Source organism: Cladophialophora immunda, assembly GCF_000835495.1.
Source record: "Cladophialophora immunda strain CBS 83496 unplaced genomic scaffold supercont1.3, whole genome shotgun sequence".
Classification (NCBI taxonomy): Eukaryota; Fungi; Ascomycota; class Eurotiomycetes; order Chaetothyriales; family Herpotrichiellaceae; genus Cladophialophora; species Cladophialophora immunda.
Genome location: NW_015622543.1, coordinates 2723926 through 2749379, shown reverse-complemented (window position 1 = coordinate 2749379; position 25454 = coordinate 2723926). Strand labels below are relative to the sequence as shown.

General features: G+C 53.6%; 9 protein-coding genes across 9 annotated transcripts; 3 read left to right on the top strand and 6 right to left on the bottom strand.

Moving 5' to 3' along the window:
* Positions 1-63: 63 nt before the first annotated feature.
* Positions 64-2241, bottom strand: PV07_05397 (uncharacterized protein). Its single transcript, XM_016392288.1, has 3 exons — positions 1715-2241; positions 521-1567; positions 64-473 (listed from the first exon to the last, which is right to left on the bottom strand). Exons 2-3 carry the CDS (start codon positions 1483-1485, stop codon positions 425-427), a joined length of 1014 nt encoding a protein of 337 aa, XP_016249807.1. The 5' UTR covers positions 1486-1567; positions 1715-2241; the 3' UTR covers positions 64-424.
* Positions 2242-2706: 465 nt separating this feature from the next.
* On the bottom strand, positions 2707-4987 carry PV07_05396 (uncharacterized protein). The gene has a single exon (XM_016392287.1). It carries the CDS (start codon positions 4924-4926, stop codon positions 3634-3636), a length of 1293 nt encoding a protein of 430 aa, XP_016249806.1. The 5' UTR covers positions 4927-4987; the 3' UTR covers positions 2707-3633.
* A 677-nt stretch (positions 4988-5664) lies between these two features.
* Positions 5665-7294, top strand: PV07_05395 (uncharacterized protein; the record flags this gene model as incomplete). The annotated part of the gene is made up of 2 exons (XM_016392286.1): positions 5665-5759; positions 5818-7294. 2 exons carry the CDS (start codon positions 5665-5667, stop codon positions 7292-7294), a joined length of 1572 nt encoding a protein of 523 aa, XP_016249805.1.
* Positions 7295-7868: 574 nt separating this feature from the next.
* Positions 7869-8510, bottom strand: PV07_05394 (uncharacterized protein; the record flags this gene model as incomplete). Its single annotated transcript, XM_016392285.1, has 1 exon — positions 7869-8510. The coding sequence occupies one exon, from the start codon at positions 8508-8510 to the stop codon at positions 7869-7871; it is 642 nt and encodes a 213-aa protein (XP_016249804.1).
* Positions 8511-8804: 294 nt separating this feature from the next.
* PV07_05393 (uncharacterized protein) lies at positions 8805-14463 on the bottom strand (the record flags this gene model as incomplete). Its single annotated transcript, XM_016392284.1, has 5 exons — positions 8805-11467; positions 12067-12162; positions 12337-14194; positions 14288-14354; positions 14417-14463. 5 exons carry the CDS (start codon positions 14461-14463, stop codon positions 8805-8807), a joined length of 4731 nt encoding a protein of 1576 aa, XP_016249803.1.
* A 404-nt stretch (positions 14464-14867) lies between these two features.
* PV07_05392 (NADH-ubiquinone oxidoreductase 30.4 kDa subunit, mitochondrial) lies at positions 14868-16354 on the top strand. Its single transcript, XM_016392283.1, has 2 exons — positions 14868-15107; positions 15158-16354. The coding sequence occupies exons 1-2, from the start codon at positions 14915-14917 to the stop codon at positions 15856-15858; spliced, it is 894 nt and encodes a 297-aa protein (XP_016249802.1). The 5' UTR covers positions 14868-14914; the 3' UTR covers positions 15859-16354.
* A 2648-nt stretch (positions 16355-19002) lies between these two features.
* Positions 19003-20909, bottom strand: PV07_05391 (phosphoglycerate dehydrogenase; the record flags this gene model as incomplete). Its single annotated transcript, XM_016392282.1, has 2 exons — positions 19003-20366; positions 20435-20909. The coding sequence occupies 2 exons, from the start codon at positions 20907-20909 to the stop codon at positions 19021-19023; spliced, it is 1821 nt and encodes a 606-aa protein (XP_016249801.1). The 3' UTR covers positions 19003-19020.
* A 595-nt stretch (positions 20910-21504) lies between these two features.
* On the bottom strand, positions 21505-22986 carry PV07_05390 (uncharacterized protein; the record flags this gene model as incomplete). Its single annotated transcript, XM_016392281.1, has 1 exon — positions 21505-22986. One exon carries the CDS (start codon positions 22984-22986, stop codon positions 21505-21507), a length of 1482 nt encoding a protein of 493 aa, XP_016249800.1.
* A 567-nt stretch (positions 22987-23553) lies between these two features.
* PV07_05389 (lactoylglutathione lyase) lies at positions 23554-25123 on the top strand. The gene is made up of 2 exons (XM_016392280.1): positions 23554-23949; positions 24009-25123. The coding sequence occupies exons 1-2, from the start codon at positions 23682-23684 to the stop codon at positions 24833-24835; spliced, it is 1095 nt and encodes a 364-aa protein (XP_016249799.1). The 5' UTR covers positions 23554-23681; the 3' UTR covers positions 24836-25123.
* Positions 25124-25454: the final 331 nt, after the last annotated feature.

Genomic DNA, 25454 nt, shown 5'->3' with positions numbered 1-25454 from the left:
GTTGCCTGTTGGCCGGCAATTAAGAAGTGCCGAGGGAAACATGTCTCTATACGATTTTTTTTCGCTCGACATTTCTATTACGAAGTCTTCGTGATTAGCTACCTATCAACGCCTCAAGGATGCTAAATTTGTGCTGTATATGACATCTGCTAGAGTGCGCCATTGTTCCAGGGGTATATGCCACAGATTGTTGACCTGCCATAAATCACATCTTTGACCTGACCCTTGAGATCGAGCGATAGACGGACCTGCCAGCCTGGAACCGTGTGCCGTTGGCTGCTTCTGTACCCCCCCCCCTCTCAACACTGGATGTCTTCTTTCATTCACTCTCTTTGTTCCTCCGACCCTACCACCGTCGGCGTCGTTATCCAACATGGCTTTGAGTTTGCGGATTCTTTCCGACCGTCGCTTCGGAGCGAACGAATCAGGCGGTGATCAATTTCAGGTAGTCGGCAACGATCAGGGTGATCATCCTAATCATCGTCAGCCTGCGACTCTTTCTGGGGATGTTTAGACTTACGCATGTGGTGCAATTCTGACATAGTAGGTGCCGAATCCGCGGTAGAATCTCAACCAACCTTCATCACGGATGACCTTCCTGGCACAGTCAAAGAAGCCGTTATACGGCAGTTTCCCGTCAGGACCCCTCTGCTGCTTCTGCAACCGCGTCTTGACGAAATCAAACGGCAAGCTGAAAAACGAGGCAAAGAACCCAGCAATGGCGGAAGCTCCAAAGCGGTTCGAGGACTCTGAGATGTCGGGGAAGTAATGCTTGAGCTGAGCCTTGGATTCGGCGAAGAACGTGAGTTGACCAAAGTTGAGTGCCATGGCACGGATGACGGTGGGGTATGCTCCGGCCCAGAGAGCCGTGATGCCTTCGGCTTTGGCAATGCGAGTTAAAGCGTCAAATACTGATCTATAGTTTGCGCGGGCTTCTTTGGGTTTCAGGCCATCAGATTGCATTCGAATGAGTGCCAAGTCGGCGGGGTTGCCGACCATGGCAGCCAGACCACCGGCTGCAAGGCCTGCGGCGCCTCGCTCCGCGAATGTGACCTTTGTGCCATTCTGCTCAGCCCTTGCCTGCAGCATGTTCTGGAAGGTGTCGAAGAAGCCTAGTCTTGCGGTGGTATAGACTGCTTGTCTCAACAGACCCGCTGAGAGACCATTGTAAAGGTCGAGCACCTTCCCTTGAGCAATGATGTCTCTTGTTATTCCCAGAGCGGTGGGCCTGGGGCCTGTCTTCACACCCTCGCCCGCCAGCTGTAGGCGCACTTTGACCATGTCTATGGGCTGGATGCACCCCGTTGCAAACATGCCTGCCAGACCGCCATTGACAAAGGGGAGGGCGGCGCGCACAACGGGAAGGTGGAGGAAGTCATTTTTGGCCTGGACAGGGTTGTTCACGGCCTCGCTCGCGGCTTCTTCGACCTTTGTGGCGGCTGATCGAGCGCCTTCCTTGATCCGATTGGCAGTGCCACTAGACATTGTGCTAGGAGGAGAGAGGAGAGATGGGGTGAGGTGAGGTTGATGTTGGCCCAGACAGAGACACAGCCAGGAAAGGTCGTATCTAAGCTGGCGCAATGCTCCGTTAGCAATTTCCCCACTTGCGTGCACCGCATTCCTAGGTTTGGGGGGTGCGTTTCGAGAAACAGCTCCAGCGACCAGGTCTGTCTGACTGCCAGGGGTGTCTGGACAGGGAAAGGGGACCACTTACAAAGCAGGCACAAACTCCAGCAACTCTTGTGGGAGTCGACGACTTGTCTCGTGCGGTGAGAAGGCGGTCTATTTGCCTATACACGGAGCGGGGAAGGACGACTTGTTTGGTGCGGAGGGCTTTGGAGCTGTCAGACACACCACACGCAATTGGGGACTCGACAGCAGGCGACAACTCGTTTTATGCCGGTGACCGACAGTATGTACAGGAAAGGATGGCAGCCCACAGGAGAGGAGAGGGTATATGGAGGAACGTGGGCGTGTGCTGGGATAAGAATGAAGATCAAGGATGGGCTCCAGCTAGGAGAGAAGGAAGAAGTCGGTCGGAAGAGAGGTTGCCAACTCGGTCCAGACGAGAGTAGCTGAGTTTCGAGGGCAGCCGTGGCGGTTGGCCGTGTGTCTGTGCGTGTGAGTGTGTGTCTGTCGAGCGGATGCCCAGGTGTCTGACCCTGTCCAACTGCTCCTACTAGCAACAAAAATGACGGTGGTGACCGGGGGGCTTGCACAATGGGGGGAGGGGCGCACAGGGAGGGTGGCAGAGAACGATGGCATTATTCAAGGCACGAGGATTGGCTGATGGGCCGGGTTGATGGGCTTTGCAATACTCCGGACTCGGTATCGATCAGATGGAAGAGGCGCCAGATGCGGGGAAGGAAATTTGGTGAGCCAACAAGCATCACGCACCGCCTGCAGCACCACCTCATGCCTAAGACGCCCTTCCTTGGGGGCCCGGGGGTCCTGGGTGGCTGCTCGTGGCCTTGTTTGTTGAACGGCGCCTGGATGAGCCACCCCTTGTGCCGCCCGGCCCTCACTCTCTACGTACAAGTAGGGGGTAAGCATTGCTCTGCCATCTCACCACTTTTCCCTTTCCCCAATACCCTTACAAGTTACTCGGTAATTAGTAGCTATCCCTCGCCCTCTCCCCTCATCACATGCCATAGACTTTGGTCTCCTTCGACTTGCTTTCCCCCCTCCCCCTCCCCAATCCTAAATTGACCCTCTCATCAAAAAACAGCTCGGATATTGCTTTTGCTCACTGCGAGATCGCCAAGTGGCGAGCGCACCCAACAAAGACTCTCTTCCCCCATCGGAAATGGGCATCGGCCCCCGGAATGCCTCTGGTTGGCCGCGGGAAGAGTCGGACGATTCCTTGCCCTCAATGGCCCACTGTCCCAAGGGGTCCATCGAGGCTGATCTGAATTGCACGTGTAACGAGGCTGACCGAAGCATTGCCTAAGGACGAGGTGGACTTGGTGATAAGCTTGCGGAATCCATCAGCCTTGTCTCTCGATGATGGTTGATGTCATGGTCGTTTGCTCCCCACTTGTTCAACACCTCGGCCACCCTTGGCCGCCCGTACCGCCCAAGTCACGGCCCTCGCCCTGCTAGAAGTCGCTTAGCGGGCCCCTCCAATGCAAATCTGGGGAAGGCTAATAGTTAAGCCTACCCACTGTAGCCTCCTGCAGCACCGCTACGGGCACTCTTTTCGCCAGCTCCAGGTACCAACTTCAGAATCACCGTAGGAGAAACTTTTCCCTATTGTCCAACAACGCCCGTCAGAACCTCAGCCTTGTCTCACTATACGACCATGCTCTAGGATGATACCTCGGGGGGTGGACAATTGCAACTTCCGCCCCTAACGCTGGGCCAGTCCAGTTCCCGGAATTTTCCGAGCTGCTTCCGGCCGGCCACCCCATAGTAACAGCGAGTGAGATCCGGCCTTGCTCCCGAAGCTGTGGCTCGATCCCTCGCTCAATGCCTTCAATATCACTGGTTTCTAGCCGGCTACCATTCCGGGTAGGACAACTTTCGGATCCTATCCTGGACGGAGCAGAGTGAATGCGCCATTTATCTCTCTACGCGGAGGTCAGTAGACGCCGATGGTGACAATAGCGTCGGCAAGGCCCACGGGAGATTGGGTCAAGCCTTGGGTTTGTCCTTGCGCCTCAGGAGTGCTTTGACGTTGAAGGGCTTCTTGATCTCCTTGATCCTCCGTAGTAGATCTTTCATTCTCTTCTCACGCTGCTCTGGTGTCGTGGATTCACTGCCATTTTCACTCAATACCGCCTCGGAGGCTGCAGTTGACGGCGGTCCGGTCGATGCTCTTTTCTGCCTGTTGTCCTTTGCCATGGCTTGGTACACTAGGACCCAGCCTGGCACTCGCTCTTTCTTCGGCGTAATCTCCTCCCCAGTAGTGGTCCTGCTGTGCCCCGTTTGAAGTTCGGTGTCTTGAGCCTCGGCCGACCTCCACGGACAATATTCCAGATGGTTGTCTATGGCGTCCAATTTCTCAATCGCAGGTGATTCGCCGCGATACAACCAGAGACCCAGTGAGCGGAAACAGTGACGGCACTCGATGACATCGTCGCATTTCCTCTCCCAGCCACAGACGGCCAGTCTAAGCGTGTCGATGTGTGGTCGTTCTTGTCCACCGAGTCGGAATTGTTCCACCTCTTGAGGACTCACAAAAGAGCCCAAGGGCAGAGGCTCGACTTGGGGTATTTGGTCTAAATGGCTTGCAAGACTATCATAGCGAGCCTTCAGTCCAGACAGGGCCAAGCTGGTGTTCAAGAGACCTTCGATTCGCTGAATTGATGCATCACAACCTCGCTTTCGCCAGAGACAGCTTTCTGCATGCGCAGTGACAATCATGTCCTGGTATCGTTTGACAATGCCGTCGTAGATCTCGGATGAAATGGCGAAGCTGTCTTCCTCGTCCCCAGCTGCATCCTCATCTGCACCTTCGTCGCCATGCTTCTCCGAGGACTTGAGCAACGCCTTGTCGAGATCCAGATCAACATACAACCTCTCCTTGCAGACACCACATGCCACTGTATCTGTATCGACACAAGTCCAGCCTCTTTTTGCCCACACTGCAGCGTTGATGGGATCGGTGGATGGGACATGCCATTGGGTCACATGGCGAAATGTCTCCAATCGCTGAAGAAAGGCAGCTCGGCTCGACGGGAGATAGTGGCCGCTCAGGGTGGCCGGCGTGGAGGTATGTGATGCGGTAGTTTTCGAGGTGGGGGTTATGCGACGACGCTTGGAGGAGTCAGAGGCAGCATAGAGAGAAAGCGAGGTGGTGGAGGCGTTGACCGAAGAGCGCGACGGTGAGGACGGCGCCGAAGGGGGGTTAGAAGCGGCACCGTCGGTTAGGGCCTCGAGGATGCGATCGAACTTGCGCTTCTTGGTCTCAATTGCATACGACATTATCGGTAGAGCCGCCCAGCAGGGTAGACGGACGTAGTTTAATATGATTTGGAACGAAGTTGTTGGAGTTCTGTGTCTTGTGCCCTGCGCCTTGCGCATTCCCACATTCAGAATGAATAAACATCCACCAACCACATGCGGTTAGTCACTTTGATGGGAGAGGAACGGCGAGGAACGTCAACTCGCTGCGCACTTCGGCTGCCGCTTGACAATGATCCATGTGTCCTCCTTTGCAGATAGAGTCGCAGGATATGGAGTAGCTAGACACTGGGAGTTCGTGTGATGGTGATGGTAATTGCCGCTGAGAGAAATGCAGATCTGGTCGCTGCCAGGTAGGAAGGAAAATGGTGCTGACCAATGCCAGAACGCGCTACGCAGTATCAACTGCCTCACCTGCTGTCACAGGCCCTTTCAATTGACCTGCACTGCGCGGATCTCCCAGTCGCGAAGTTCGAAATCCTGAGTGAAGAGTCCAAAGTGATGCATAATGGCTCCCGCACTCTGCAGGCACAACTTTTCACTTGCAGGCAGTCCGGCTCCTGTGACAGACAGCTTGCCAAAGTCATCTGTCGCGCACCCAAAGTGCTGTCCCTCTCCCACAACTGAGTCACTCCTTTCCATCTCTCGTTCCATGCTCCGTGATTCTTTCCCTTGAAGACGTTCGTTTTTAGGGCCTCGAATTGTTGTCGAAACTGCTGTTGTGATCTTTGAAGCTTTGTCCAGACCGAGTCATTCGTCATGAGCTCTCCCCAATCAGACCTGACCTGGATGTCCAGCAGCGAACTGGATGAACTCGAGGCAGCTATCGATGTTGAGGAACAGTTCCCTGTCTGGTAGGACTCCTACCATCAAATACACACCAGGACAACAGAACAATTCTGACAATGGCAGGCAAAACAGCTGGACACCCATCAATTTATCACCCCAATCCGCCACAGCCGCTCTTGCCTTTCTTCCATCATCTCCAGCGGATGTCGATGATGATGAAGCACCATCCCTATCTGCAAGCCATTTTCGCGAGGCAGTCCTCAGCTCAGCCCTGCGCATCAAGCAAGGCCGGAGGGGAAGGAAGCGAAAGGCCCCCTCAACCTCACCTTCATCTGCGCGCAAAAAGCGAGGCGTCAATGCCAGTTCTAAAAACGACCAAAACAGTGCAATGCTACCGGACGGAAACAGATTGCCTCCAGCAAGGACTACTCGAGCTGTTGAGAAGGCGAATTCTCGTCGAGCCGAGAGCGACGACAGTCTCCTCCCGATCCGTCTAAACAAGCTCAACATTGCTGCATCAGGACATAAGCGGACGTCTTCGGAGGCGTTCTTTGCGGATATAGAGGACTTACGAGCCAAGAAGACGCTAGTTATGAGAGGAGTGGGAAACGGGACCGCTTCTGTTGCCACTCTCCTGACGGAGCAACAGCAAGAAGCGCGAATGGAGCCTCTACGACCCCGGAAGAAATATCACTTTTCCGGTGCAGATGCTTCCAACAAGGATGACCGTGAAGACCACTTCAACCACGATTACACTGATGTTGAGAACTTTCTTGAAACTGGAAACGCACTGGCGGCGAAGGCGATATATCCAACCCCGAGCCCAGGCCGACCGGAAACCTCCACGACTCTCAAGCTTGCATCGTCACATACTTACGCCAGTGCGACAGTGACACACAAGCCGCCAATGAAGCCTTTCATTGGAACCTTCCTTTCTGCGGCCTCGCTGAAGGCCACGTTGCCCTCTGGACCACTCGCGACGTTCTCTGCCTTGCACCCCCTTCCAATCTGTTTCCGCATTGGGGAGGCTCTCCGCTATGTCTCCTCCACCTTCTCCTCGTCACGACCGACCACTCCAGCCCGCGCCGGGACGAGCTTCAGGACCAGCAATAGCACGTCATTGAGTCTTGAGATCTACGCGGTTATGCACAGTATCCACGACAATGTAGCCAGCCGAACGGTTACGCTTGCGGATTTATTTTGCCCGGATCGACCGCCCTATCTCACGGGCACCATTGCGACTCAAACAACCTCCGGCGCCACGATACCTGCCTCCTTCCCGATATTTCCAAAGGGAGCTCTGGTGCGTGTCGCCACACAGATCTCTCCGAGACTCGCCTCGAGCATCTCAGCCGCCCAGGGCACCAGCGCGCCTATTACGTGGTCGTCGAGTTCGGGGGTGAACACTTCGGCCTCGGCAGCACAGAAATACGACATCAACGTGCTGAGAATCGATCGTTCGGACTGGGGCGAGATCCAGCGCGTGAAGACCATTCTCGACGGAACTTCTGGGGCTTTGGCACCGGCTCAGAGTATTCCTCCGGTTTCGACGGCCGGGCCGGTCCACCAGGCAGAAGTTGCTGGAAGGACGGTGCTTTGATTTTCCACACGTGGGGTGGAGAAGATGCAGCGAGACATTTTGTGCGAGTACCTCAGCCGGGACATTACATCCCGCAGTGGAGAGTGGATTTGAGTGTGAAAGAAACGTCAACCTAGACCAGGGAGGGATGCATGTGCTGATCTTACAAAGGAGAACTGGAAAATGCCGTGGAAGGAATATGCGGCCGAGATGTCTAGGACAACCCAAAAAGGTGCTACCTTGACTTGACCTTGAGCTTCAAAGCTAGACAGGCTGGAGACAGGGGGCCACGAAGGAGCTTGTAAGAGGAGTATTTGATTAATTGGGTGCAAGCGAATATCCATATGCTCGGTATCACACCATACCATCCATGCCCGACCACAACCAACACCAGGATTGTGCCCTGGCTAGGGGTTGAATAAAGACCATGACGATGCTCAGTCACGAATAGCAGCAAAGACCCCCCAATAATGATAAAAACCCACACGGGGACTCCATTCCAATTCCCATTTCCAGTCCCTGATCAACCCCCCTTAGCGATACCCATCCTTGTCACACAGTAAATTTAAACGTCTTCTCAGAAATCCTCCCCTGATCAAATCTTCCTCTTCAGGTATCCCTCTGGCTTTTTGCCGTTCTGAAATTGCAAAAGCCGAAGCAACCCGTCATAACAATACAACGCCCAGTCCCAGAGGTCGGCTCTCCGTTGCGGCTCCTGGAACTGTTCGTCTGACATGATACCCTTGTTCTGCAACTCCCACCGGTGATAGATGATCTCGCGCAGGAAGAGCAAGGTTTTGAGCTCCTTGGGGTTGATTTTCCTCACCCTTGCCCTACGCCCGAAACTCCGCGGAGATCCGAAGAGATGCCAGAGCTCGCGCGGCGGGAGGCCAGCGGAGGGGGGGACTGGGGATGCAAGCAGGCTGGTCCGGTTTTCCCAAGGCTGCCGGATCTTCTTGGTGACGACGAGCCAATCGCGCATTCTCCTCCTGGGGTCAAAATCACTTCTGACCTCCTCGACATCGATGCCGTCTAGTGCCGCGGCCGCAGCAGCAACGTGTTGAATCAGACGGTCCGGTCCTTCCAGTCGGGCTCCAGTGCCATAGACACCTTCTTGATCGTCACGATAGCGCCAGTCCCATTCCTCAACTACGAGGATTTTTCTGCAAAGAATCTGATCGTCGAGGGGATTTGTACCTATCAGAATCCGGGTCATTTGGCTCTCTCGATGATTCATGGTCGTTCTGTCTGCCGAAGTGTGGATGGCTTCGTTCGGCTTGAGGTCGTTGGAGATGAGTGGGCCTTCGATCCACAAGGTCGTTGCCGGGCCTTGTAGATCGGTCTCGAGGATATCGAGGAAGCGCGGCAGTAATGGCTCGGGCTCGGGTAGTTCGATCTCGATTTCTCTGGACCATTGCTGCGTGTCGGTGTTGGCTTGTCCTTTCCCCTTGTCCTTTGCTTTCGCCTTTCCTTTCGCTTTTCTTGACGGACCTTCTGGCGCTGCTCCCGCTCGTGATGTTGAAGGAATCTCCTAGCCCTTCACTCCCAACGACCCGATGAGACCCTCTCTCCACCGGCCAATGTCCTTTGCCTTCTTGTTCCAAAGTTTCTCAGCCTTCTCCATCTCTTTGCGCGCTGCATCGAGCGCCTTTTGTGATTCTTGGACGCGTTTTTGCAGAGCATCAGCGTCAAGAAGACGCACGTTAACGTTTTCTGTCGTTGTTGCGTTTGCTGCATTTGTTGCTGACGCTGCGGGGGATTGTTTGCTGGCGTTTTGGGGAGCCGTGCTTGGACCAGCAGTGGCACGATTGTCCTGTTGCACAGGATCTTCCTGGCCGATCGGTGGACCTCTCGAAGGCAAGCGCAGAGCATTCGTCCTAGAATGCGGACCCAACCCAGGCAGAGAATTAATCCGCCCGCCAGACCCAACTCTAGGAGCATGATGAGGATCCCGAGGGGGGAGGTCCCAGCCACCTGGCATGTTTACTGAGTCGTCGGCTTCAAAGCTTTCCCCTCCCTCGACATCCAGGCTATCCCCTTCGCCGTATTCCTCCTCTTCCCCTTCTTCGTCGCTATCGCCGATCTCACCATCAATCTCGCCGTCTTCGTCGTCGAATGGCTCAAACTCGTCGTCATCAACCATTTCGCCATCCTCCCCCATGATCCAAACAACACCGTGCCGCTCACCATGTCGGGCAAGCCTCTCCATGCCACCGCCGAGGTTGGTGTAGTCATCGGTTTCAAGCACACCCAACCCGGCCATGGTGCCCAAATCCCCAAACTCCTCGAGGTATATTTGGCGTCTTTCCTCGAGTTCGAGGAGCTTTTCACCCTCGTCAGCGCTGAGATGCCTCAGGACCCATCCATTCGGCGTCACCAAACATCTCTTCAGCAGATCATCTTTTCGCTCTCCTGCATCTGCAACACTCACGGCATTGCCATCCTTCAATGCTTGCTTCTCCTTGAGTGGCAGATAGATATACCCAAACGCATCGTTGGCACTGTATCCGTTGCCGTCCAGGTACTCTTGGCCACGTCGGGAGTCTGGCGGTAATTTGTATGTGGCCGAGTTGAAAGAGGGCGGATTGAGCCAGGGGTGTTCCCTAGAAAGGTCCCCCATTTGGATGAGTGAGGAGAAGATTTTGGGCATCGAGGAAATATGCTCGTTGAGCAGTTTTTGCATGGCGGCGTGGGTCGAAAGGCCGTCATTGGCTGCGGCCATCTTCTCTGCTTCATTGTACAGGTCGCGCATCGTGTACGTGCCCTTGGCCTCGTCAACTCTAGCTGCAGACTCCTGCTTTGGTGTTGCTGTTCGAGGAGTGCCTGGTTTTTGAGACTGACTTGCAGACTTTTCGGCCTGCTGCGAAGCGAGAAGAGAGGCCTTGTCTTTCTCCTCTGTCTTCTTTTGGCCCGCCGCATTCCCAATAGTTGCCATGTTCTGTCTCTCGATCGTTTCTTGCGTCTTCGTGCCGATCTCCTGCGACTTTGGTTTCGCCTTCTCGTCACCACTAGCCGGGGTGCCACTCTCCAGTCGTTGCTTCTTCTGTTTCTTTTGCCGAGCAATGACCGGAGCAACTTCTTCCACTACGGGGGTAGTGGCAGCACTTGGAACATTGTCATTGGTATCAGTCGTCTTTTTAGACTTCTCTCGCCGTTCTTTCTTTAGTTGGGCCTTGCTTTTGTTTCGTTCTGGAGCAGAACCAACTATACTGGGTGGAGGAGAGCTGGCACGGGAAGCGTCATGAGAAGGGCGCTCAGACATTGCTGGAGTTGAAGGCCTACTAAGCTGGGCCGAAGAGAGCGAAGGTCGCCTCGAGCCTTTCTTCATAGCCGAAATGGGAGGCACAGCGCTGGATTTCTCGGTCGTGGCAGAAGCAGGGGTCTGCTCCAGCGTTTTTGTCACCATTCCAGTCGTTACGCGCAGAGTTCTGGGTCGGGGCATCGATGTCTTGGATGTTTCCGACGGAGTTGTAGTAACAGGAGTAACCGGCCGGGGGCTCATTGTCGCCGGTGTGCCGACGACGGCGGAGTCCAAAATCGGTGTAGCAGACTTATCCAAACCACTAGCGTTGACAGATGGCAGCGGCGAGTTAGTCGGGGCATCTGAGGCGATTCCCTGAGGTAAATCAATCTTCCCAGGTTTCGCCGCTGGGGCTTTCCCTTTGCCCTTAGTGTCCTCAACCTTTCCAAGAGTCCGGGAGTCATCTTTCTTCCGAGTTTTCTCTTCAACCTTCTCTGCCACATCCAGCTTCTTCTCAATCTCAGACTTTTGACGACTTGACTTCGGTTTGGGCGAGCCCAGACTAATTTCGTTTACTCCGGTGCTGGGCTTCTTGCTCGAGATAGGTGCATCGTCAACCGGCATGACCTTGCTGTCTTCTTTCGGCGGATCGGATCCCTTTGGCTTCGGAGTTGATGTGCGATTTGTCAAGGGTACGATTGGCACTGCTGGTGCGATAGGTACAGAACTGATTGAAGTGCTTCGTTGTCCAACTGCCTGGCCAGGCTGGGTAGGAGACACCGACCTAATGGGAGCGGGGTGTCCATGGCTGAGCTCGAATCCTGGCGGGACTTTGGGTGTAGATGACCGTAGACCCGAGCTGTAATGACTCTGGAAGGACGAGACCCGAGAGTGTAAATGTGGAGGCTGTGAATCCGGGCGAGCTGGCAGAGGCGGAAAGTTCTTCTCATCCACTGCACCGACAGCGTTAGCGAAGCATTCAAACAACATATAAATAACATGGAGGACACAGCCAGAACCATCAGACAGCGCGGCGGCGGGTACATGAAACGGGCTCAAGGGGACAGTCAAAGACAATCAGGCATTTTGCATCTTCAGATCCCTCAGCACAAGCCTTTTTACTGTCTCTAGAGCATTTGACCTAAAAGGAATTGTAAGAAATTGTTTTTCTGATCTGTCTGACCCTTTTGTAACATGGTCAGAGAAGGGTACTAACATACATAACAGAGCCGTGAAAATGGGACGATTGATGCCGCTGAAGAAAAGCCTGATGCCGATAGATTGGTTTTTCGATGCGTCCCACGCTCGCCAGGGACCATGACTGTGACCATGCCGTTACTCCACTAAGCTTTCGCCATTCAGCTACTAACTTATGCATTGCTCGCTGATCCGAATAGGTAGGCCTTGTACCACCAACGCCAAACAGAATCCATCATAAGAAGTGAAAAGAAAAGGAAAGGGGCATAGAGAGATTGAGGTCGGAATGTCGTCGATCACCATCGATTGTACCCGCCGCCGCCGCCGCCGTAGAGGTTCGATTGTTGGTACCCACCTTGATTACCCCCAAACAGCCCCTGCCCTGTCGTATTGCTCTGCTGGACTCTCACTGACGCAATACTCGGGTCTGCAAGATGCTCTACACCACCTCCTGAAGAGGAAGTGTTAGCGTGTCTGTGCTTCTTGCCCTTCTTCCTTTGCTTGACAAGCCCAGGATCTTGGTATGTCTGATATTGAGCGTAGAGCGGGTTGAGGACGCCAGGGGCAGGGGCTGACAATGGGGGTGACCGAAGGGGGTTATTTTGCAAAGAAAGGAGCAACTCACGCTTAGACAGATCATGACCTTGATTTGTTCCACTGCGATTCCTCGAATAAACTTCCGCGTTGATATCTTTGGAAGTTCCAAACCCAGGGTTGGTGAAATTCTGGCCATGGGCGAACATGCCGCCGCCACTAACCGGAGGGGTCCCAGCCGTTGGCAGCCCGGGAGGAGGTCCTTGAACCCCACTGGAGTAGAAGCTCTGCTGCTGTCCTTGAAAGCGACTGGTGGTGGCAGCTTTGGTATCATTGTTGAAGTATCGGGAACCGTGGCGTTGATGACTGCTAATCTGTTCGTACTGGGCTTGGCTGTACTGTGGTCCTCTTCTCTCAAAGTCTGACATCTCGAAGGCGATATTCTGGGAGCTGGGTTGATTGAGACCCGGAGCCTGTGGCAGGTTGCCGGTGTTGAGGAGGGCCAATTGTTGTCGCTGTTGAGGGGTTAGGCTCCGATTATTCAACCCCATAGTCGAAAACTGGTCGCTCAGAGATTGGGCCGGGCGTCCGATTGCTCCACGTGCTGAAGAACCTCTTGGATCATCTTCTGGTTCGCCACCTAGAGCAAGGCTACCAGCAACAATATTGTCTTCATCCAGTGTTTCTTCTGCGGCTGATGTGGCCTGCGCCTCGAGTTTGGCTTTGGTTTCGGCCTCTAGCTTTGCGCGCTCGGCCTCTTCTTTCTCTCGCATGGCGCGGCGTTTGGCACCACCGTAAGGGTCGATAAAACAGGGCATGTCGTCAACCGCGGCGCGAGCTTCTGGACTGAGACACGAGTCGTCGTAGATGAATCGGTAACTCCGTGATACACATCGGAGGACCTCCTCGTATTGTTTTTGTATCGGGTCCATTGGTTTCGGCTTCGGTTTGGAAACTATTTGTTCTGGCTGGAATGTCGTCTTCGGGGGAGCGGCCGAGGTAGATGGCTGACTGACAAGAGGCTCCTTAGCTTTGTGCTCATCCGGCTTCTGAGCGGCGAGCGAAGCGTGAGTGGTTTGGGGACTTGGGGTAGCCCTGCTATTGCTTTGGCTTGCTCGCCTTGTTCGCGCGACGGAAGCATTCGCAGCAGCCCAGCTGGCAGTGGAGGGTAGGGCAGAACCATCGTGCGAGTTCTTCCTGCTGTCATCATTTTCTTTGCTACCTTGCCGAGCCATTGGCTGTGTGTTCGCATTTTGTGCCGCTGACTGTGGTCGAGGTGGAGGGTTCATTTGCGAAGGCTGGGCCGACACGACAGGTCGAGTAGGTAGTTTTGCGCCATGGGGTTCGTTTTGCAATGAGCTGTGTTGACCATCTTCGCCGGTCTCGTGGAGGAAGCTACAGTTTTTGTTGGTGCATGTTTCCCCTCGCAAATAGGCCGAGCAGTACTTGGTAGTGCCAAATTGCGCCCTGAGAACGCGATCGCCGTTGAGAGAACCATCGACAGTGTTGATACAGAGAGCCGCGTCCTCTTTGCGAGCATATGTAACGTAGACACCAATTCCTTGGTTTGCAGCACCTGGTTTGGCTTTGCTAACTACGATCTTCTCGATTTCGCCGTACTGACCAAAATATTCTGGACCGCGCAGAGTCTGGAGCAGTGCTTGTTCATCTTTGATCTGCGGAATGAGGCCGATAACGTAGACAAGATTTTGTTGCTTGACACGCACACCAGCGAGATTGCGACGTGATGAATTTTCGACCTCTCGCTTCTCCGTCTCTTTTCGTTTGGCTGCGGCTTGCTTTTTATTTTTGTTTAGTTGATCGAGTTTGAATTCTTCAGCCGTCGGGATTTTGTACTGAATGGTCTTTTCATCGTAGGGTCTTCGACAGTTCGGGCAGGTACTCTTTTCGTAAGTAGTCTTAAGACTGTTGAAGCAGAACTGGCAAATCTGCGTTGAGCATTAGTATCGACCAGCTGAGATCGTGTGGACACTGAAATGCTAAAGGAGATTCGGGAAGATATAACAGGAACAAAGACATACCTGGTAGCCACAAGGACACGGTCTGAAGTTCTTGTCGGATAGGTCAAACTCTTCGATGCAGAGTGGGCTATTTGTCACGTAATCAGTCTCAAGCCAGCATTGCGACAGATCGACTGTCACTGAACTCACCAAGTCTCCTCGTCATCATCGATGACGGTATCCTGCGACCTACTCATAACGGTACTGGCGATAATATAACTGTGAAGTGTTCCACCTCTTTCGACTCCGGCACCAGTGAATAAAGGTCAAGAATGTCCTCCATGCACTATGGGTTTAATATCGTGTCTGGAATGCAATAGTCATCTGATGGGAGTCTGTGCAGTTGGGGAAACGACTCTTGAGAAGCGATACTGATCGTGACGAATGGCTGGAATGAGGCAAAAGGGAGTATTCAAAGTGAAGCGAAATGAAATACGCATCGAAAGCCACGGAGCGAAGGCGAAGGTTGCGTTGCAAAGACTCGCGACTGCGGCAAAGACCTCGCACTAATCCAGATATCGTCTAGTGGACAAGCTCCAGTCTTGGCACGTCAAAGCTCCGCCATGACCAGTATGGGATGCTCCTGCACCATCTCAATGAGATTCTGTCCGTTCAAGGGCCGCATAGTAACGGTCTGAGACCTGCAAAATGTCGTCGACAAAGACAATATTGCGCTTGGCGAGCAAGAGGCCGCTAGGAGTGGCTTCTCAGGCCAAGGGATGCGCCCAACGCGCGACGCTTTCTCAATCGACAAAGAGTTATGCCGCAGACAAACCTGCCCCAGACTTGAGGACAGCTGGACCCGACCTCCTGTCCGAGTTGCGAAAGGCTCCTCGCCCACGTGAGTACCGGATACAAAAGATCTGGAACAAATGGCTGACAGTCAGAAAGCCATGGGCAAGCTTTCAGCACCCATCGTCAACGATGCCGACAAATACGCAGACAAAGCCCTGCCTCTCCATCAATATGGCCAATACCTCATGTCCTGCTTACCCAAATATATCCAGCAGTTCTCAGTATGGAAAGACGAACTCTGCATCTACATTTGTCCGACCGGTGTTATCCCTGTCTTCACGTTCCTCAAGTACCACACCGCGGCAGAGTATACCATGGTTGCAGATATCACTGCGGTAGACTTCCCTACGAAGAATTATCGGTTTGAAGTGGTATACAACTTGCTCAGTGTGCGACACAACTCAAGAATACGAGTTAAGACATATGCGGATGAAGCGACACCGGTACCCTCAATCACGTCCCTATACGATGGCGCAAACTGGTATGAGAGGGAGGTGTATGACATGTTTGGCGTATTTTTCACAGGCCACCCTGATCTACGTCGAATCATGACGGACTACGGCTTCGATGGCCATCCGCTGCGCAAAGATTTCCCCTTGACTGGGTACACTGAAATCAGATACGATGAAGAGAAGAAGCGAATTGTGGTGGAGCCTCTGGAGATGACGCAGGCGTTTCGAAACTTTGAAGGTGGATCAAGTGCTTGGGAACAGGTTGGTGTTGGCTCGGACAGGAAACCCGCAGAGTTCAAATTGCCCACGCCGAAACCTGAGGAGAAGAAGGAGGAGAAGAAATAGACAATCTGGCATGCTGGCTGAGGTCTGCAAAGGTTCACGAGTTGGTGAAGAGAAGTCGTGGAGCGTCTTGAGACGCCGTTGTACATATGGGAGTCAATACAACAACATGTTCCCCCACAGCACGTCGCCTTGTGGTCTCTCGGGTTAGATGTGTCAAGTTTCCATCGCCACGAGCTGTACGATTCGCCCCGCGGCGCTCGGTTCACTTAAGTCGCGTTATACGATAGTCCGGAAGACATTGGTGTCCGGTCCCTTTGGTGAGTGTGCTCCCGGTTCCGGTTCCTGGGAAATGTCTGAGATGCCGAAACGGGCCATCCGGAAATCTTGAGAGAGAGCTTCTGCGTGCTCACTTGCCCTGCCACTCGTCGGTTCAGGAATTGGCTGACTCGACGAAGGGGATTTTTTTTAGGACAGCTTCCTATACTTCTCTGTATGTTTGGTCAAAACATGGACAACAGACTAACAAGCGGGCCTTCGTCGAGGTCGCAGTTGTCTTCATTTACCCGAACAGCCTGATTCACCTGCCGTATATTCAGGATCTGGGATTCTGGCGCCTATGCAAGGGATCAGATATTCTGCTCTCTATCACGGTGAAATCCCCTGCTCTCCTTCAGCCAATCTGTCTCAGGTTCTCGCGTCTCTATCGTCCTCAAATGACTGCTACCAATCCAATCATCCCGGGGTTTGCGCCGGATCCTTCTATCATTTTGATTGAAGACACGTTCTTTCTCGTCAACTCAAGTTTTCATCTATTTCCGGGTCTACCAATCTACTCTTCCCAGGATCTGATTGCCTGGAGACAAATAGGTTAGTTGCGCAAATGGTTGACCTCTGGGATGGAAGAAACTAACATTATTGAACAAGGGAATGTAATCAATAGGCGATCTCAGCTGAGCCTTTCCAAGTCTCCTACCGGCGTCTTTCCTCTCAATGAAAACGGAGATGTGCTGCTGGGCACTGGGGGTCTCTATGCTCCGACCATAAGATACCGCAATGGGACGATATATGTTGGTAAGACGATGAAAACTTGTCCAACCCTTCAGGGGAAAGAAACCGCAAAGCGACGGGATTCTCGACATTCCAGGGAACCGCTAACGACGTGACAGTCTGCACAAATATCATGGCCCCAACAGATGGCTCTTTGGCACCGGCCTGCGCAAATTTCATCGTCACAACCCAAGACGTCTGGTCGGACAACTGGAGCGATCCCGTGTACTTCGACTTTCGCGGGATCGATCCGAGTATATTCTTCGACGACGACGGACGCAGTTATATTCAAGCTTCAGCTAATCCCGGACCCATGACTAAAATACACCTATTCGAAATTGACCTCCAAACTGGCCAAAAGTTATCTGAGGAGAAAATGGTTTGGGCCGGGACTGGCGGCGTAAATCCAGAAGGCCCGCATCTTTACAAGAAGGACGGGTGGTACTACCTCCTGATTTCTGAAGGTGGCACACACGAGGGTCACATGGTCACCGTTGCGAGGTCCAGAGCTGTTTTTGGGCCTTACGAGGCATTCGAGGGCAATCCCGTTCTTACGGCACGCGGAACTGATGAATACATACAGTTCACAGGGCACTGCGACATGTTCCAAGACCGTGCAGGGAGCTGGTGGGGAGTGTGCCTCGGAGTGCGAAAGGACAGGGCAGGTCGCTTTATCATGGGGAGGGAATCGTTCATCACCTCAGGGAAATGGCCATCGGGAGGTTGGCCCTCCTTGGAGCTGGTCAAGTCCAATCCGGAAGGGCTTGGCCTTCCCGCCAGGACTGCGCTGACTGCCAAACCGATGGTCGATTTCGTCTACATCCGTGACGCAGCCTTGGACGACTACGGAATCTTACATGGCGGCCGAGACATCGCTCTCAAAGCACGGAGCATTGACCTCCAAAGTCCCTCCAAGTCTCCCACATTTATTGGCAAACGCCAACGTCAACTAGAGGGCACCAGCTCGGTCCTCATGACCTGTCCAGCGGCGCAGAAATCGTCAAGCAACGTCAAAGCAGGACTTGCCGTTTACAAAGATGAGCACCGCCATGCGAGGATCTTCTACGACACTCAGGAGACGGCCATCGTATTCGAAGTCCGCAACAATGCCCAGAAGATTCACCGGACCATGAAGCATGTTATCGAGCCGCGTGAAAGTCTTGCCTTCGGACTCAAGTACACCGAGCAACAATACCAATTCTCCTACAGGGTTCCCGAGACGCAGCCTTCAGCAGGCTGGGTCTCTATCGCCACTGTTGACACCTTGGAATTGACAGACCTTGATTTTGTCGGACCTATCATCGGCGTCTTTGCCGTGGCAATGGACGAGCCGCAAACAGTCCATTTCAGTGGCTTAGAGGTGAACTAAGGCCAGCACGATTTTATCGTGCTTCCAGAGTAAGCAAAGCTCTGGTAATCTCCCGGTCACGTCTTGTCAGTATTGGGAGGCCCGGCCCTGGAAAAGAAGCTGACCCAAAGATCCCTGAGCTCATCGAGACGACGATATGCTATCCTACTGGACGGTGATAAACTGGCCGCCATTAATCTGGGCTCTCACGAATCCAGCTTTATCTTTGCCCATCACCAGCAGATCCAAAGGTAATGACCACCTAAATTCCACCATGTCCTTGACAAGGCATCTGGCATAGACGGCCGCAACGACATCTGCTACGGACAGTACCCATGGGTCCTTGACGAGGAACTCTCTGGAATCTTTCGGTCATGGACTGGCTTAAGGCCCGGTCGCCGGTCAAGTTCCCCACCAGGTGGTATTTGACGGGGAGTTTGCACGAACATATACGATCGCTCCGCAAAGAGAGCTAGGAATATAGAACCGAGTTGAAGATGCTTTATTGGAAACTGTATTCAATAGATTCTCTCTAAACAGAGGTGCCTGCCTTGGTTTATATTTGCTGGGACTTTTACTTGCTCTTTATTTTTTTGGCTCTCCTGTCCCTTTTTTGGGTGGTTGTACCACTCCGACGCTGGTTGTCTGCTGCTGAAATTAATACTCTCCACTGATATGCCTCCCGGATTGGTAGATGATTGCGCAAGATGTTGAAACTGGCAGCCTGATTCTATCTGGAGTTTTGAGAGACAACGACCTTTTTTGGTTGAACAGTCCGGACTCCATCCCACCCCCTCGCACCTCCTTCGCACCCCCTTCGCACCCCTTTAAAGAGTGACGCTGCTGACACTCAGAACGCCCTTCGCGCCGACCAGCTCTCTCTTGACACCCTCGCCTACCTCTTTGTCCACGCCCAGGATCATGAGCGCCTCGGTCGTCTCTTTGGGCGCAGGCGGATGGGTATCCGAGCCTTTCGCAGCGCCGGAACCCGAGCCCGCAGAGAAGGTCGCGGGCGCCACGCTCATGAAGTTGATATTGACGCCTTCTCTGCCTAGGATGCTGCCCACGACACCAATCTTCCCCGGAGAATCGTAGTTGTGACAGATCAACAGGGTGCCCTCGGGCACAAAGGACGTGGCGAAGCGATCGAGCCTCGAGATGAAGGGGGAGTTGTCGCTGCAGTAGCCGGAAATGACGTGCTGCTTGCTGACCGGCTGGCTCTGTTGGTCACCCGCGGGGTTGGATGATATAGAGAGCCCTTCGAGGGCGCTGGAATGCCGACTCAAGGACGGAGCTCTGCTGGCGGGCCTGGCGACGAGGGTAACCAAGCTCGAATACGCTTGCGTGGACGGATCTCTGGACTTCTGCTCGTTGACGAATATCCCTCTCTCTTTGGCCACCATCTCCGCATTGACTATGTTGACATTGAACCCCTCTGCGTCCGAGATGGGTAGAGTAAGTCCTTTGATCAGGGCCGCAAAGAGTGGTTTCGTACTCGACATGTTCGCGATCTCGCCCTCGTAGATGAGATCAAACGTATTCATGTTTCTTTGATGGAGGGGCTGCGTGGGGGATGTGAAATGTTGCGTGTACAGAGAGCCCATCTTTTCCACAAGCCGTACGAAAGGTTGGAGAGTCTTGTACTCGGCTGGCAGGATAATAGGCGCATTTACAGCGCTCCTCGGTAGATCTCCTGCGAGGATCTGGAGGACCTGTTCGCAGACGTCGATGGAGACGTTTTCCTGTGCTTCAACCGTCGATGCGCCGAGATGCGGTGTTGCAATGCATTTGGGATGTTGGACTAGCTTTGCTGCAGAGGAGTTGGGGTCCTTATGCGGTGGTTCCGAAGTAAAGACGTCTATTGCCGCGCCGGCTATGTGTCCAGATTCAAGTGCAGCAAGGAGGGCTTCTTCATCGATGATGCCTCCGCGGGCGACGTTGAGGATGCGAGCCCCGCGTTTCATCGAGTTGAGCTCGGATGTCGAAAGCATGCCGCGTGTTGCGGCCAGCATTGGTGTGTGAATGGTCAGGAAGTCGACGACAGGCAAGAGCTCAGACAGAGACTCAACAAGGTGGACGTTGGCCGCGGCAGCCACCGATGGAGAAGCATAGGGATCTGCCGCGACCACATTCATACCCAGGCCACGAGCCATTCGAGCGACAATCAGGCCGACTAACGCAGACACCAATGGTCAGAACCAGCCTCAAACCCACGATGAAGATGGAAGGATCGTTGTATACCTTTCCCGAGTCCCACCACCCCCAACGTCTTCCCCTTGACCTCCACGCCGACGAGTCGACTCCTCTCCCACTTCCCTCCCTTGACACTCGCACAAGCATCAGGGATATTCCTCGCCATACTCATCAACAGGGCAATGGTATGTTCCGCAGCAGCCTGAATATTCCCGCTCGGAGAATTCACCACGACGATGCCCAACCGCGTTGCGGCGGGGACATCGACATTGTCTACACCGACACCTGCTCGAGCAACTACCTTCAATTTTCGAGCTGCCTGCAGAAGATCATTGGTGACCTTAGTCTCGGAGCGCACAAGAAGGGCATCGTATTCCGGGATGATTGAGACAAGTTGCTCGGGCGTTAGACCTTGCTTTTCGTCGACAATGAGGGTTTTCCGAAGCAGAGCGAGTCCATCCGGGGACAATTTCTCCGGACAGAGGACTCGAGCCTGGACTGTCTCACCGTTGGTGGCAGCCATTTCTGCCCCCTGACCCGGTGATCAACTTTTCTGTTCCGAGGGGCGGTGTACTTAGCACTTGCAAATAGTGGCTATTGACAGCGAGGATTTACTGAATTTGAGAATGCAAAGCTTTCACAAACTCCAAAATTGCGGAAGCAAAAGGACGAAGGTGCGTAGAAGATTGGACTGTGAGACCGATGACAGCGACAGATAGATTGGACAGATATTTTCTCGTGCTTTTGACTACCTTTGAAGTCCAAAATGGCCAGTGACCAAATCACGTTTTGCGTTGTGCAAAGACATTTTCAATTTCTCCGTGGGCCGGCCAATGCTCCAAATCCATTCGTTGGCTGGATGTTGTGCGTCACCCATATTAGCCAGACACAAGCAATGAGGTCGAGGAATGTGGAGATGTCAGTGGCCGAAGTCGCAAGGGAAGGAATTGATTCCAACCCCGCGATCTGGGGCAATTTTGTTTGGGGACTCGGGGAGACAAACCATGCAAACAGAGCAAACAGAGCAAACAATTGTGTCGCAGCAATATACAAGCCACAGCCACAGCCCGAACCATGCATTGCTTCCCCCATGACAAGAGTACACACAGCAATCTTGCTCAGTACTCCAGAGCCTCTTCAAACAAGCCTCTCAATTGCTCCCTTTCCTCATTCACTTCCGCGCTCAACTTGGGCGCCAACATGAGGACTCTTCTTTGGGGCAATGTTCCCTCCACCAAATCGTCAATGCTCTCACGCGTGAAACCCAGGGGCTTCAAGCCTCGAGGCTGGTCTCCCAGGCCGACGAGGAACTCAGCCAGTGCTTCGCTCAAAACCTCGCCTGCGCTTTCCTTTTTGACGTTAGAGATATCCTTGCCAAAAACCTCAGCCGCCGCCAGATGTCGCTCCGGATTGCTGGGCCCGGTGAACCTGAACACAGCAGGAGCAGTCACGGCAACACTGACGCCGTGGGGAATGATAGGCGTCTCAACCACGTAGCCAGCATGCTTGTAGCCCGGGTTTTGACCGCTGATCGGGTAACTCATGCCATGGCACAGATGAACGCCAGCGTTCCCGAAGCCGACACCTGCCAAAGTGGCCGCAAGAAGCATTTCGCTTTGAGCTTCGTGATCTTCAGGGTCTTTGACTGCTCGAGGCAAGTATTTGACGGTCGCTCTCAGCGCGTTCAGCGAGAAAATATCCGAAATAGGATTTGCACCCTGATACGCCGGGCGATTGATCGGATTTGTAGGTCTTGGAGATCTCTCGTGGTAAGGAATGGCGGTCCAGGATTCCAGTGAGTGGCACAGCACATCCAAGCCCGAGGAAGCATGAACAGCCGATGGCATCGTGCGTGTATTGAGTGGATCACAAATGCCCAGGGTAGGTTTGAGGTTGCGGTGGGCGATACCGGTCTTTGCCCGCTTCTCAACCAGATCGAAGATAGCAGTTCCCGTCGTCTCTGATCCTGTACCAGCCGTAGTCGGGACAGCCACAAGCGGCTTGAGTGGTTTGGTGATTGGCAATCCCTTCCCGAGGGGAGCATTGACAAAATCCAGGAAGTCCGCATCTGGGAAGCAGGTGTAGAGATTCATCAGCTTCGCCGTGTCAATTACCGACCCTCCTCCCACAGCCAGAAAAGCATCGGGCTGATATGGTTTGGCAAAAGCAATGGCGTCCTTAATCGAGCTGTCCTTGGGCTCGACCCGACACTTGTCGTATACGGTAAATTCGATTCCTTCTTTGGTCAATCCTTCGATGACTTGCTTCATTGCGTTCAGCTTCGACACATTGCCGTCCGTAACAACGCAGACCCGCTTGGCGCCCATGTTCTTGAAATCCATACCCACCTCTTTTGTGCAACCAGGCCCGAAGCGGATCGAGCTGGCGGCCATCTCGAACGCGTAGTCCTTGGATCGCGAGCTGTCAATGGGAGTCGCCAGTCGCCTTCGGGCCTCCCCGAAAGCTGAAGGAGCATGATGAAAGTTGGGATTCGAATGACAAGGGCAGTTGGGAGGATGGCCGAATTGAATTGCTCGCAACAAAGAGGTCGAGCGCTGGGAGGCTGTCCTCGCGACACGGATTGCGGGTGAAAGGACCATGGCTGTGAGTATCGAGACGGGGTTTAGCGCAGCTTTGGAGGGCTTGCAGAACTCGATCCACGCGACCGAACAGCGGCTAGAACAGGAGGGGAGAGATCACAGCGGTCGATATGATTACCCAACCGTATGCTGTAGCTATGCACTCAGCAGAAGGTCGACTTATAGAAGAAAGCGCACATACATGAGCCCCGTATCCATGTATTGGTAGGGTGCGGAGGGAGACCGAGGCAAGTGTGGAGGAAGCTCCCTGCAAGTCGAAGCCTGTGGCTTGAGCTGGGGTCGCCCGTGATTGGGAGGTTCCAGGGCGGGCGGTCTGTGATTTGACGCCCAGGGCAGAGGGGCACGGCAGCTGGCAGCTCTCCAAATCTTCCACCGGAAAGTGGTGTGGATGAAACTCGGGCACCCGACGGTTGGTGGAAAGGCGGGCGTCGCAGGGGGATGGCGGGGTTTGACCGCCTAAAAGGAGACCGCCTGTTGGGTGTCGCAGGTGCCGTGAGGGGGAGAAGTGCGCAACATTTCGTAAGCGTGTCGACTGCCCCACGTCATCCCTGCGACAACAATGCATCATCCAGAATTTCAATGAGCAGTCGAAGGCCGCGTACAGCCTCCTGCAGTCGCTGACCTTCTCAAGTGAGTTCTCGACTGCTTCCTGAAGCCTGCATTGGATCTGGACACCCTCTGTCAACTAGCATTCGATGCTATCACGCCTCACATCACGCCTCCCTCGACTACAACAACTCCTACAACACTTTCAAGTCCCCAGTGTATCAGCCGCGTCGAAACCGTTCAGCACATCAACCCCCCAGTCTGCAACCATGACGGACCACTCGAAATGGAAGTTCAACCACACCATGCTCCGTGTGAAAGACCCTCAGCGCTCGATTGAGTACTATAACCTCCTGGGCCTGAGCTTGATCAATAAGTTGGATTTCCCCGACAACAAGTTTTCTTTGTATTTCCTAGGTAAACCCCCGACAATCTTCCTCTCCTCTTCCATGTCTCTCTCTGACGCTTTGCAACAGCCTATGACGGACCTTCCTCTGCTTCTAAAGACGCACACTGGACCGACCGGGAAGGCGTCATTGAACTCACGCACAACTACGGCTCCGAGTCGGACCCCGATTTCACCATCAACAACGGCAACAAAGAGCCCCACAAAGGCTTCGGTCACATCTGCATCTCTGTCGACAACATTCAAGCTGCGTGCCAACGCATTGAAGATGCCGGGTATAAATTCCAGAAGAAACTGACCGACGGGCGCATGCGGAGCATCGCGTTCGCCCTGGACCCCGACGGATATTGGGTGGAAGTCATCGGTCAAAAGCCGGTGGAACAGACAGAGGATATAAAGACAACGGAGACAGGCACTTACAGGATGAACCACAGCATGATCCGGGTCAAAGATCCGGAGAAGTCATTGAAATTTTACCAGGAGGTGATGGGCATGTCGCTCATGAGGACCTCTGAACAAAAGGCGGCGGGGTTCACTTTATATTTCCTGGGATATCCGGGCGATTATGGGATTCCCAAACCTGAAGACTCGCCCAACGGCGTCAACCCACTCGCTGGGAAAGAAGGTCTGCTTGAATTGACCTGGAACTATGGGACCGAGAAGGAAGATGGCAAAGTATACCACAACGGCAATGACCAGCCTCAGGGCTTTGGGCATATCGCCATCAGTGTGGATGACTTGGACAAGGCGTGTGCGTTTATGGAGGAGAAAGGGGTGAACTGGAAGAAGCGGCTCACCGACGGCAGGATGAAGAACGTGGCCTTTGTGTTGGATCCGGACGACTACTGGGTTGAGATCATCCAGAATGAGAGGCTGAAGAAGTCGACGAATTGGTGATTGGACTGGTGACCTGTGTGCTTTCTTGCACGCGAAACGGGGATACTTCCATAGGATCCTTGACCAGGCTGGATTCAGACCAGGCCATGCTCTATGAACATGTTTGAACATAGAACAGAGCGAGAGGAGAGAGGAGAAGAGTCCGTCTTATCTTTCTCAGTGATAACCTATCTGGGTGGTTCACGAGCAAGATCTCTACTACTCATACTGACAAATTAATATCCCTGGGGAAGGGAGATTGTTGGGCCTCAGCCATTGTCGAGTTGTAGATTTACCTCCGTGTGGTCGTAGTTTGCCACGGGCGTATATTCTTGATAAGCGTGGAGGAGGGATCTCAGGCATTGACAGGGCATCTCGGGTCTTTGTGCGCGACTTGAGGGAAGAAGTGATATCGCTGCCATCCAGAGGAGAATTTATTGCGGGAATCCATCTCTCTGCCTCCCTCGTGTATTATGCGCCAGTCATCGATGTCACCATGGCCGTTGGGAGATAGTGAGCCGCCTTCTTCCACTCGGGGCAAAATGGCAAAGGAACATACGACCACTGTGTTCATTCTATCCTTCCATCTCACCCGCAAACGGCCCAACCCGCCTCATCCTGCTCCGAATGCCCCTCCTTG